General features: G+C 51.2%; 1 protein-coding gene across 1 annotated transcript in view; it reads right to left on the bottom strand.

Annotated features, from left to right (window-relative positions):
• The window catches only part of HCN4 (hyperpolarization activated cyclic nucleotide gated potassium channel 4), a 41149-nt gene that overhangs the window by 15203 nt on the left and 11959 nt on the right, over nucleotides 1-13987 (bottom strand). The window contains exon 2 of the mRNA XM_059915464.1: nucleotides 334-757. Coding sequence (XP_059771447.1) covers nucleotides 334-757 — 424 coding nt within the window. The remainder of the gene's footprint in view (nucleotides 1-333; nucleotides 758-13987) is intronic.

Genomic DNA, 13987 nt, shown 5'->3' with positions numbered 1-13987 from the left:
GTCCAGGTCCACCAATTAATAATTCTGTGACACTATATAAATCTCTTCATATTTCTCTATTTCCTCATGTAAAATATGAGTACTTATACCTACCTATATGGTACCCTCTATGGTTGTTAGAGACTTAAATGGGATATTGCCTGTGAAGTGATTCGTGTAGTATCTAGCGCATAATAAGAAGTCAAGAAGTTACTAATATTTGTCCTCTTGGAAGAGATGTGCCTGCTACAATCCAACAGCCCACATCCAACTATCTGAGGTTACCTGCTGGTCCCTCACTCCCCTAGAGGGAAGATACCTCTTCCCTGAAGAGGTTTGGATCTGAACACTCACCTCTTCCCACTGGTGAATATATCGAATGAGGCGGGAGAGACGCAAGAGGCGCAGGAGGCTGAGGATCTTGGTGAAACGGACGATGCGCAGGGCCCGGGCAGTCTTGTAGACCTCCGAATCGATGCGTGTCTCCACAATGAGGAAGATGTAGTCCACGGGGATGGAGGAGATAAAATCCACCACGAACCAGCTTTTGAGGTACTTCATCTTAATCCGCTGCGGGTCCAAGATGATCTCTGTGTTGTCCTCCACCACAATCCCTGTGCGGAAGTTGAGGACCAAGTCGATGAGGAAGAACGTGTCCGACACCACATTGAAGACAATCCATGGTGTGGTGTTCTCATCCTTGAAGAAGGTGATGCCCACAGGAATGATGATCAGGTTTCCCACCATCAGCAGCAACATGGTCAGGTCCCAGTAAAATCTGCCCAGAGACACATAGGTCAGTCATAGGAGGAGAGAGAGAATGAATTACAGACTAAAAGAAAGCTCAGAGACAGCAAAGGTGGGAGAGAGAGGTCTTCAGAGGTTCTGAGACCCTGCGGGAGATAGGTGCATGGGTACCAGGGCAAGATGTCGTGACTGTCATAGAAACAGGTTCTTCCTTAGTCATCCTTGGGGATGCCTTCTGCCTGCCCCTCCGTGAGATCTCCGATGACAAGCCTCCTACTCCAATCCCCATGCCCCAGTGAGAGGCTGAAAAGCAAACTAAATGATGACATCCAGAGAGAGGCAAGAGGCTGTTTTAGGAGCAGAAGTAGTTCACCCCGCACCGTCCCAGGCTCAGGCCAGGATGCTCCATCCTCCCTGAGGGTCAACTGTGGCCTGAGACAGGCTGGCAGGCAGACATGCCACAGACCGTGACCAGAGAACAGGGGAGGTCCAGACGCACAGCAGGAGCCTGGGAGGCTGGAGGCGTGGGATCCAGTCCTAGCTCTGTCACTGACAGCCAGGTGCCCTCCCCACTCTGGGCCTCAGTTTCCCCACTGTGCAATGAGGGACGGGGCCTCCACACTCGGTCCTGTAATTCTGATCTGGCCTTCTCCCACACTGGCTCTCGGGGGGCCTCCCTTTAGTCTATCCCCTATAGTCAGAAAATGTCTGACCATCTCTCTCCCCCAGAGGTTTACTTCTAACACAGCGGTAGGGAAGGTCAGTGATATCTTCAAATGCAGGCAGTGTTTTTCTTTTTTTTACAAATATATTTCAACAATTTTATTTTATTTTTCCAGCAAATAATTTATATTTAGCAAAGTAGATATTTTTGATGTTCAAGTACACATTTAAATAAATACTGATTGAATAATCAATATATTAACCACAATAAAATATTGCAAATGTTTTCTCATTTTTTCTTAAAAAGTTTCCTTTAAACATTATTTGGTAGAATAATTATTTCAGTTAACAAAGTTTCTGTGATAAAATTTTTTAAAAAAATTTTATCGGAGTATAGTTGATTTACAATGTTGTGTTAGTTTCAGGTGTACAGCAAAGTGACAGGCAGTGTTAACGGGGGGATTTCAGGCACCAGTGAGGTACCACTCAATTCAACAGAATGAGACCAGTGGGGGCTTCCAGCATCACTTCTTCTAAGGCCTCAAAGCAACTGCTAATATTTCCTGGGGAGGTGGGGAGGGACCCTCAGAGTGAAGCCTCTGAGAGGTTAAGCAATATGAGGAGGTAAAAACCAACTCACAGGTCTCCTATCTGGCCCAGCAGGGCCCCTCTGGAGTATGCAGATAGCACAGGTAGGCGAGACCCTATGTCTAGAAGGCATGACCAGGGACCCTGCCCAAGAACCAGCCACCCCAGGGCTGGCCCTAAAACTGAAAACTTGCACTGCAGAGCTGTTTCTCTCTGCTAGTAATTTAGACAGTTACACAATGACAGATAAAGGTATTATGTTGGGCAGAAATAAGCCTGTCTTCTCCCAAGAGAAATAACCTCTCAGCCATCTTTAGTTCTCTACTGCAGGGAAGCCAGGGGGAAGGGAGTGGGAGACAAAAACATAAGCTTTCCTCGAGTCTTCAGTGGGTCCCACTGCAAAACCAAAGTGCCCCGGCCTGAAGAGTTCCAAGTTTGAAAAAAATTACTTCACAGCAAATTGCTTTCTTTGTCAGCCTCAGAATGGTGCTCTGAGTCAAGGAGAAGGCAGGGCCTGCTTCAGTGAAGGTGGGCGAGAGAGCTGTCCCACATCACACAGCTCAGGGAAGTGTGGCTTCCGGAAAGGCAGCTTCTGGCAGCTCCTCTGAAAGCCAAGTTCTTCAGGGCATCAAGACGGGACTTCAAGTCAGAGCCTCACTGGGCTAAGGCTTTTCATTCTAAGTCTGGTGCCAAGAGGTCAACTATAGCTCCTTCCCTGCCCCACAGCCCGCCACCCCTTCATCAGCCGTACTCCCCCTGTGCCATCTGGGAGAACCCACCCCAACCTTCACACCCACTACACAGAACACAGCACATCCTGATAATGACTTGTGGGCCCTGGGAGAATGGTTTCAGCTTCTATGCTGCTCTCAAGCTGTGTACACTCTCCACTCAGCCTCATGCACACCCTTCAAAGACAGCTGCAGACACTCATTAGATGCCATACACAGGTATCCTCATTCACACACACACAGTGTGCAAACACCCCTATGTACACATGGCCATCGTTCCTTTTATTTAATCTCTTGGGAAAAACAAAACAAAAAATTGTGACATAGAAAGGCCACTGAGAGCCTTGTGGCCTCTGTACATAAAGCTAATAATACACCCAGACTGGGAGAGTTTCTAAAATTAACAGAGCGGGTGCAAGGCAGCTTGGAATGCTGACTCGGGCAGGCCTGCTACTCCAGCGGGTTTCTACACTCTCCCAAGCTCTAGTTCCCTCAATTACAGACCAAATTTGAGACAGTAATTAACAGGAGAATGTTTCCATTTAGTGGTCTTCACAAAACCAAATTACATGAGACAAAAACACCCATTTCCTTGCATTCTGACTAATTGTTTCAATCATGAGTTTCCAGATGCTAAGGAATATTTCTGGTGCCTGATCTGGGCTGGGGCCGGAACACTGGAGCAGTTCTTCCCACACACCACTGTCCTGGAGCATCAAAGAGATATTCAAAACGCAGCATAATATGGTGGGAAGAAAGCAGCACAGGCTCTCAGGCCAACCCACCTGAATTTGATTCCTGGTTCCATCATTTGCTAGCAAGTTGCTTAATCTCTCCAAGCCTCAGTTTCCTCATCTGCTCAATGAGGATAACATTACCTAACTAGTGGAACTGTTATAAGAAGGACATGAATTGATATTTGTAAAATGCTCTGACCTATGCCTAGCCCATATTTTTAAATGAGTAAATAAGAAATTCAAGTCAAAAAATTCACAGGAAAGAGGTGAGGGAGGTAGATGAAATCTTCCAGGGAAGAGCCAAAGCAAAGCATCTGCAGGGGGTGGGTGGACGGGAACTTAATAATGGTTCCAGAACAGCCAGTGGTGGAAGTCAGGGCCCACAATATTCCCTGGATAATTGGACGGCAGAACCTATTTACCTCAGCATAGAGATGCCCTGATCTCAGGGAGCTCATGGTCCAAGGCTTAGACAGAAGACAAGTTGGGCAATGATGTAAGAAACCATCCCAGGCAGCAGCCCAGGCATCTGAAAAGGTGGGCTCCTGGTGGCCTAGAAGGATGAGGTCATAAAGTGCTCCTGGAGGAGGTAACAGAAGTTAGGCTTTGGGAGCTGACCTTGGCCTTGTACACTATGCTTCCTTACTCTTTGCCAGACGGTTGCAGATTTCTGAAAGCTGGGCCGGCAGAGAGCAAAAATTGATATTCAGCACCACGGACAGCTCCCGGTGTGCCTGCCAGCCCTAGGGTCCCGGCCCAGCCAGGGGAAGTAGCAACAGCCTCCCCACTGCATTCGCAGCTCTCTGACCCCTCTTCTCCCTCAGTCCTAGTGATCAGAAGCATCTCCAGTGATTCCTTTATGTCCCTGCACATTTTCAGTGGGGGACTCCCTGGTGACTGAAAAGGCTCTATTCAAAAAGACCCCAAAACACTCACATGTATCAAGCACTTACTTGGTGCTTTTAATGCATTACTTCATTTATTCCTCACACCAGCACTAAGGTGGCTGCTATTATCTGTATTTTACAGATGATGACACTGAGAGAGAAGTATCTGCCCAAGATCACACAGCTAGTAAGGAGCAGACCCCTAATTCAGAAAGGTCTGTGGAACTCCAGAGTCTGACCTCTTGGGATTTTAGGCACCTCAGTGGGATGTGGGGAGGTGGACGAGCCTTTCTGGCACGTTTGCATCACACTGTGGAGGTAGCCTACCACAGCAGGTACGGCCCCTGCCCCAGAGACAAGAGAGAAGAGAAGGTTGCAAAGAGGTTTCAAGGGGACTTATCTTCCTGATGCCAGGCCTTCTAAGGTACTTTCTGGGTGGGGAAACTAACACACCTTTCAAGCATTAAAAGCACCCCAGTCATCAGCAGTCAATCGGGCACAGTTGTACCCATCCTGTAGAAAGGAAAAGTAAGGTCCACCAAGAGGGACTAGTTAACATTTCCAAAGCCTCAACCTGGAGGCCCAGTGCTCCCCTGGCCCCCACTACCCCTAGAATCATTCATGAATAAATCCCACGATCCAGGCTACGCATCCATAGTGGCAGGTGGCAGGCCCTGGGGGGAAGCAATGGATGGCCAGACTCGGGCATGCTGGAGTTGGCACAGCCCTGAATTAGAGGCCTTGGTCTCCCGAAAGCCAGATGACCCTCCCCATCCCGGTGTTCTCTAAGCTGAGAGGAAGTCCTAGCCAGCAAGACACCAACTGGGCTCTGGAAGCCCTGTCCCTGGACCCCAGGTCTGTTCTCCCTCAATTCTAGACCTTACTTTCTAACTGGACCAACAGGTCCATCTAGGCAGGTGATGGCCTCTCAGCAGGAGGCAGTGGCCTGTGGGCCAGCTTTGGAGGAGCGGGGGGGCCCACAGGCAGAAGGAAGGGGGTGGCAAAAAGCCCAACAGCCCATTACACGGATACCTGGAACATTTCATGGTCTGAGTGGAAGGTTATGGCCTCAAGGGAGCTGAGGGAAGAGAAGATAGAAGGCTCCTGATCCTGAACTCGGAGACTCAAGGACCAGACCAAGGGGCCTCTCCTTCCCTGGAGGCTGAAGAGGATGTGAAGGGTGATAAAACGGAGGCAGAAGTGGGAGTCCCGGAATAGGGATGACCTCCTTTAGTTTCCTCTTGCCCACACCTGCCCATGCTTGCCTCTGAGCACATATACTCTCTCTCTCTCTCACACACATGAACACATTTTTGTACACACACTCTCATCTACACACTCCTGTTAAATTTTGTCCTCGTACATGCATCCATTTTCACACAGGCATACTTTCTTGCACACCCACTTGCATACATTTTGACACAAATGATATCCACTGGGAATCCTGTCAGCTGTAAGAAAGAGAACGTCTGGTTTTTGCCCATTAAGATCTTTTCCATCCTTCAACATTCACCTGAAGTGCTACCTCTTCTGGGCCTCCCCAACCTCTCACTGATGGAGCCACAGCCCAGCCTGAGCTCTGGCTCTGGATCTCCTAGAAAACTGTGGATTCCTTGAGGGCAGGAGCCTTGTCCCAGACACGCCTGTGTCCCTGCAGTGCTGGCAGCAGGATGGGGGGGGGGGTCCCCCGTGCTTTCTCCTGGGTGAGCAGCACACCCACGGCCTCATCCTGTAACCTCCCCTCTGCGCAGACGGCTCCCACTCAGACCGCTCCTAGCACCGGACTGCATTCCCACCTGCCACCTGGAGGGCCTGCTGGCCCCTCCACCCAACAAGTCCAAGGCTGAGCTCAGCATCTTTCTCCTCAAAGCTGAATGGCACAGTCAGCATTTCAATCACCTGGGCTGGAAACCTCACAGCCATCCTCAGCTGCTTTCTCTTTCCTCCCACCCACCCCTGCAGGCCCCCCAAGCAGTGGCCAAGTCTTGTCTGGCCTCTTCAATGACAGCTTCTGAATCGGTCCCCAACTGCTCTGTCCTAGATCAGTTCCTCACTACTCCTCATCTGGACCCTTGCCCCCTGCCACCCACCTGGCCTCAGCCTCCTCCCTCTTTCCCTCCAAGCCACATGCTCTCTGGGTTATCTGGCCGAATAGCATTATGATTATGTCACTCCACGCTTGAACCCCCCTTTGGTAGACTCCCACTGACTACAGAAGAAGGTTCGAGTTCCTTGGTCTGGCATCCCCTGACCCCTCTTCCCTCTTCTCCCTTCCACTTCCTTCACAGGAGTCAACTGGACACCCAACTTTTGGCCCCATCTCCATCCACATCCTGGTTCCTCCTCCTGAGAACCACCCCTACCTCTTGAACCCCCATCTTTTGAAATCCCTTCTCTCATCCAAAGCCCAGCTCAATTGCCTCCTTCTCCATGAGCTTCGCCTAACTGTGCAGTGTGTCTATGTTAGCAGTCGTCACATCCTGCCCCTTTCATCAGGCACCACCGAACTCTCCTTCTAGCCCATCAACAAGGAAGCCAGGAGTCTTTTGTGTCTGAGAAATGGATGGGAGCTGGGAGCTTCACCCTCCATTCCAGGCCCAGCATAGATAACTGCCCAAGCTGCTCATGAAGACGATGAGAACGGAGGAGGACAGCCATCAACATCTGCTGGGCACTTACTATTTGCCAGGCACTCACCTGAGTCCCTTATATAGACTATCTCATTTAATTCTCATAAAAACCCTATGAAGTAAATACTATAATTATGCCCATTTTGCAGTTGAGGAGACTGAGGCACAAGAAGTTGAGAAATTTACTGTATATGGTGGATCAGGAATTCAAACCCAAACAGCCTGACTCCAGAGTCCCACTTCTAACCACTCTATACAAATATAAACCTGGTTGGTAGTATTTTCTCTCTCCCAAACCCTGTGCCTACTCCTACTCCACCTCTCCCTCCCAAACCTGTCTCCTGTGCTCTCTTCCACGGCATCTTCATCCCCAGCTTCTTCACTCCCTAACCCGTCTGCTTTTTCCCTTAAGCGAACCTTAGTTGTGTCACTCTCCCAAACCCCAGAGGGTGGAGTGAGCACCCTCCCCCCCCCCACACCGATGCCCCTTCCTGTCTGTGGTAGGAATGTCTACGAGATCCTTTGAGCATCCTGTCATTTGCTGCCCATCTTTCCAGCATCCATCTGCCACCCTTGGGGACCCTGGTGATGCTGGCACCTGGTTCACAACCTTCTGTTCCACTCCGAACCCTGCCATCATCATGGGTGACTTCTACTCCTTCCCGTCAGCCCAACAATAAACACCCAGCCTCCCAGTGGCTTGAAGTCCTGCCTCTAGTGTCTTCACTCCAGTCCATTCCAAGAGCACACCCTGGATCGGGTCACTATCTCCAGTTGGTCCATCTCTAATCTCAATGCTCTCTCACCCTAACCTCCTTTCCTTCCAGCTCTTTTATCCAATCATGCTAAGTCTATTCTTTAGTGTCCCAGGAGCCTGAAGTTGGCTGACCCTCTAATTCTCCCATGAGAACCCTCCTGCCTCCTCCCATCACCCCCAGGCATAATGGTCCTGCTCATCAACCTCTCTCGCCCCGTCCTTCTGGCACCCACTTCACCAGATCACAATACTAGCTCAGGACCATCATCAGCTCTTTTCCTGTTTACATGGGGGGCTGTGCAGAAAACCTCAGACCTCAGACCAGTCCTACTAAATACCAAGTGCCTTAGTTCCTTGTGCCTCTATTTCCTCATCAGGGTTTCCATGCTCAGCTGGGCCCTCACCTCTACCAGCCCATCCTCCAGGGGACCCTAACGACCTTTCCCACCCATTTCCCACAGCAGCTTTTCCAAATTATCTCCTCTCTCCTCAAAGCTCTGAAACTACCACTTCCCCTCTCCCTCCCAGCAGATAACACCACTTCTACTTCACAGAGAATACAGAAGCCCCCAGAATGTCCCCGTCCTCTTCCCGCCACAAGACTACTCCCTTGCTTGTCTCTTCCTCACCACTTTTCCCTTCCCCAGTCACAAGGGAATCAGTGACTCTTCCACCTGCCCTCTTGACACTGTTCCCTTTTTCCTCCCCAGGAAGCTTAATCTACAGGTTATCCTCTCTCTCGCCCATATCTTCAATCTCCCTCTCTACTCATCCTTTCCCATCAGCTTTTAAGCTCTCTACACTTAAAAAAATAAAATCTCTCCTGAATCCCTACTGTCTTATCTCTTCTCCCCTCAGAACCAAGCTTCCTGAAAGATGTGTCACCATCCCCACTCTCTCCCCACTTCCACGTCCGTCCCCAACACGCCTCTCAACCCTCCAGCAACACTGCCGATGCACACGTCCTGCTGCAAAATCCCGCGGATACTTTCTGGTCTGTTTCCGTCTTGACCCTCTGCATCATCTGACGCTGTGCGCCATATCTGCTGAGACACCCCGCTCCGCTGGCTCTTCTCTGTTCTGCCTCTCTTTTCCCTCCCGTTGCAGGAGCTCCTCTTCCCCTGCATGACCTTTAAACGTTTTTGTTCCTTTGGGCCCCCACCTCCTCTCCCTCCTTACTCTCTCCCTGGGTGACCTCACCAACTCCCAAGGCTTCATTATTCCACTGGCTTCCAGACCAGACCTCTCCCTTGAGCCCCATAGCCATGTGTTCACTTGCTGACTACACATCTACACCTCGATGTCCCATGGGAACTTCACTCTTGACATAGCCAGATATAACTTAGCAGCTTCCCCCATAGACTTGTGCTTCCAGCATGTGATACCACCAGGCATCCAAATGCTTAGCCTAGAAACCTGGGGATTATCCTCGACTCTCCCATCTCGTTTACCTTCCAACACTCAGTCATGTGGGATCTGGCACGGCTCATCAACTCACCACCTGGCTTACTTCAGCAGCTTCCTAACTGGGCTTCTGCCTCTCCCAGGACCCCACAGACCTCAGGGTCCAGGGTAGGGTCCACAACCTCTCCACGCTTTGCCAAGTCCAAAGTCCTTCCACACTCCCAGCTAAAATCCAAGTTCCTCACTGTCATTCCTGGGCCCTTGCTGATCTGGACTCAGCCTCCTCTCTTGCCTTGATTCTCGCCATGCCTCCCCTGTGTGAGATGCTCTGCTCCAGACACACTCAGCAGCTTTCAGTGCCCCAAACACACCGCACTTCCCTTCTCCTCTGGGCTTTCCTACATACTGTCATCTGCCTGGAGCTCTCCTCCCCACCCCTGCTCACCCCAGGCCACTTGGTTCAGAGGAGCCATCACTTCTCCTGGGAGGCCATCTTTGTCTCCTAGGAAATCTGGCTAGGTGTCCCTTGTTTGTGCTGCCCTAGCATAGTGTTTGTCACACTATGATGGAATTGCATGTTTGTCTATCTTGTGGCCACTTGACTCTCTGAACTTGGCACAGTGCTTTTTATGAGGTAGATCCAAAAAACATGGGAATGGGTGGAAATATGGGAATGGGCGGAAGAGTGATAAATGAATGATTGAATCCCTTGGGAGCCAAAGGCTGAGTGGCAGGAGGCCCAGGAGAAGCTACCCAAAATGGACAGCCCTCTGACACCCCAGCTCCTTCCCACAAGGCTGTCACAGGCCTCCGATGATCAGGGAGGAATTTATCCCATCCGAACACCCAAGGCACGAAGACTCCCAGCAACATCCACTAGCAAATGGCCCCCACCTGGTGAAGATGATGGTGGGAAAGCCACAGAGAAGGAGGGAGGAGTTGGAAGGGGGCGGGGGGGGGAGGTAGATGAACAAGAGACAGGCCAGGAGAAACATGGGGTTGGGGTTCTGACACAGTGGGATGACAGGGGGCTGGTGGGGGGACACCGAGGCTACAGAAGTCAACAGAGGCCATGACTGTATTTCCAGCCTGACCAGCACAGGCCCAAGGTGACACAACACACTAAGCCCCCTCTGTTACAGGCACGCCCCCTCACTGGGGACTTTGAGGATTCTCCCTTCTTTCCAATAGGCTTGGCCCAGAGATCCAGGAGGTGGGGGGTAGGGGAGGGCAAGAGGAGGCAGCTCCACTTCTCCCCTAGAATCTCCCGACATCGTCCCCACCTTGTGGACCCAGGATGAGTCTCATCTCCCCAAACCTGCTGTGTGCTCCCCAAGAGCAGAAATGACTTCTCTTCCTTTTCCAAGATGTAAACGCAGAGCTGGGCCCGGAGGGGGAGGAGTGGGGGTCCTCAGCAAAACTGTCTTATTGTTAAATAAATGGGTGGATTAAAGGCTATTGGGGGGGAGCGGTGGTGGAGACTAGCAAAAATAAAAATAAAAAAGAATACACTAAAATGTTAACATTGATATTTCTAAGTAGTGGGATTACGGGTGATTTTTGTTTTCTCCATTACACCTTTATATTCTAAATTCCCCATAATGGGCAAATATTACCTTTTAATCAGAAAAATAAATCCACCAGTAACCACCGACCAGTGTCCCATGCTGTAAAGAGTCTTCTAACGTGTGTCAGGGGAGAGACACACGGGTCCCCGGGGAACTCCCAGGCGGCCCGTGTAGACAAAGGTGCTGTCCGACGCGAGGGCAGGAAGAGCATTTTTCCCGGAGGCGCTTAAGGAGGAGGAGACAGAGGGAGGCCATTTGAAGGGCAGGTGTAATAGGCAAAGGAGACCACGTGCCTGCCCACAAAACCCACGTGGGAACGCACACACGTGGGCCACCTTCCTTGCCTTCGCTCCCTCACAATCAGTAAAGCTGCTGGGAAGCGTCGACCTACCCCTCCCCACCCCTGCGCGTCCAGGCTCTCCTTTTATCTTCCTCAGAGGCAGAGCTGCGGCCCCGCCCCCTCCCCACGCTCCACCCACCCGAGGGGGGCGGGGCGCAGGAGTCTGGCATTTTAGCCTCCCCGCCCCCTCACGCTGGAAAGCGCTGCCTTCCACCGCCCTCCGCTCGCGCCTCTGAGGGGAAACGCCCACCCTCCCCTCCCTGCTCCTCCCCGACCCTGGGGTCTCCCCCCTACAGCAGATGAATGGCTGTCTGCATCCCACCCCCGCCTGGCCACTAGGGCTCTATTTTTAACCCACCTCAAAAATCTCTGACTCAGAATCACAGGGCTCCCAGGTAGCTGCTCCCTCGGCCGCCTGAAGCGGCCTCCCAAACAGATTCAGAGCCAAGGGCATCTAGCTAGCGCTGGGTTTATGGGGGGGGGTGGTTGGGATTTTGGCGTATCTTTAGGTTCTCACTTTTCTATAAGGATGACCTATTACCGGAACAACAAAATTTGGTTTTGCTTCTGTTTTTGAAGACCCGAACAAAATGACCCTTTACCCCTGCCTCTTCCCTGGTCAGTCACCGTCCTGGGCTGAGGCCCTAGTCCCTCAACGTGAGGGCTAGTCTCGGCCATTCCCCAAGGAAAAGGTGAGCTGTGTGAGAGCTGGAACTGCCAGAATCTTCCCTTTGCCTTCTGTGATCTTTCAGTCATGTAGCACAGTGCTTCTTCAAACTGTAATCTGCACACAAATCACCGGGGGATCTTAACCAAGATGCAGACTCGGATTCTCTGGGTGTGGGGTGAGGGCTGACACCTGTATTGCTAACAGGCTCCCAGGTGATGTCGAGGCTGCTGGTCCAGGGACCACACTTGGAGTAGCTAAGCTGTAGCAGACAGTACAGTAGTTAAGCACTCTAGTGTTTGAACACCTGGCTGTGTGGCCTTGGACAAATCACTTAACCTCTCTGAAATCTGTTTTCTTTTTTTCACTTCCCATTTTCTTTTATTTATACAAAACAATTGTTTTAAATATAATTTAAAAACCCCTTCAAGCACCGGTGTCTGTCTCTGGTTTCCACCACTACTTCCGCCCACACACCCCCTCATGGACACAGCTTGGGGGTACTTGGAGGGGCAGGGAAATGTCTGGGGGTTGTGACGTGACCAAGGCACTGTTCTGGGAACAGACACAATGATGGGTCCCTGTTTCAACTTGGGCAAAGGAGGCGATAATGAAACCCTCTAACACAAAAAGTTACGACAGGGATGGCAGGAAAAACAAAAACAAAAAAAGGGAAGGAAAAATAAGACCGAAAACAAAAAATAAAACTCAAAAACCGTCAATATGAAGGCAGCAGATGGGGGAGGGGCACTTACAAGGGAAAACCGAGTTCGGTGGAGACAGCAGCATCCAAGTCCAATGATTTTGTCACTGGGCCATGATGCCCCTTCCCGCCTCCCGAGCTCGCAGGCTAGTCCCCCCTTCTCTTTGGTCTGCAGGGCCGCCACCCTTCAAGGTGAGGAGGGGCACCTGGGGGCTCTAATTGGGGATCAGAGGGAGGCCGTGGGGATTGTGCCCAACCACCCGGGGATGTTGGCAGAATCCGCGCACTTCTTTTCCACTAGTCACACCCAATCCCGAGGGAAGGGCTCCCACACCCTCAGTTTGGGGTTCCCTGCCTGGGGAGCGTGTGATTTCTACAGTCCCATATGGCAGAATCTCCAAATCCCTTCTCTCCAAAATTGCCAGCTCTCCACTCCCATGGTTCAAAGTGCAATCCAGTGGGGCGCGGGGATGGGAGCCTTCAATCTGTTTTCTCATGTACAAAATGAGTACATTGATCCCACCCCACAGGATTCTGAGAGAATTCAGTGAGATAATATTAATAATATGCTACACAATGCAAATACTCAGTACATACTGGCTGTTATCATCATTATTATTATTCTTGTAACCACTAAGATGCAGGTCCCGATCTGAGGACTATGGGGATCCAGAAGTGTGTGGACTGGTCCCACGTCAAAGAGCGCTCAGTCTTGGGGGGTGGGGGGCAGCATGGCTTGTTGGGCACAAAAGCCCCAAAGAGGAGGGGGCCTGAGAGTGCCCACTGGTCAGGAAGGTTGGCGTTGTGGTTGCAGGAAGGAGGTCCCTGCTACACAGCAGAAGGAAGCTAGGCCAGGGGCCCGAGTGTCTTGGGTTCTACCCATCTCAGTCTCTTAACTTGCTGTGTGCCCTTGAACAATGCCCTGCCTCTCACAATCCCTGCCTCAGTGTCCCCATTGGTACAATGAGAGGATGGAGCCAGACAATCTCTAAAGACACGCCGATTCCATGGATCTCCGCAGTGCAGAGGCTAAAGAGGCCAGCCAAGGGCAGCTGGCCAGATGCAAAGCTTGCTGAGAGAAGAATGCACATCTCAGAAAACCAAGACACCCCCTCCCCCAACCCAATACTGATCTGAAGAAAAGATGGGACCATCTTGAATGCCAGACTGAGTAGTCAGGACTCTTCTGGGGACATGGGGATCCATGAAGGCTGCGGAGGAAGAGCTCCTCAGGAAAAGGATTGTTAACTGCACCTTCTCAGTGGCACAGCTGAGCACAGGCCTGGCCATAAGGAACACCAAGACGTCAACCCATTGCTTCTCTCATGGTCTTAGACCTCCTCTGGAGACCCTAAATCTGTGCACTCACAGAGACACACGAGCATAAGAGTGTGCACACAAACACACACGCACACACATCAAACTATACAGCAGAGGTCACCTGCTCTACAGCCGCCCGGAACTGCCAGGATGCTGTGTTCCCTCAGGCTAGTGGCCTAACCTCTCTGAGCTTCACTCAGCTGACAAGACTATTGGGGAAAACTGTGGAGGGGACCAGCAATTGGAGAACTTCTTCACCTGGGCTT

The sequence above is a fragment of the Balaenoptera ricei genome, chromosome 2, assembly GCF_028023285.1.
Source record: "Balaenoptera ricei isolate mBalRic1 chromosome 2, mBalRic1.hap2, whole genome shotgun sequence".
NCBI lineage: Eukaryota > Metazoa > Chordata > Mammalia > Artiodactyla > Balaenopteridae > Balaenoptera > Balaenoptera ricei.
The sequence above is the reverse complement of the archived record's forward strand: the minus strand, read 5'-3'. Positions and strand labels throughout refer to the sequence as shown.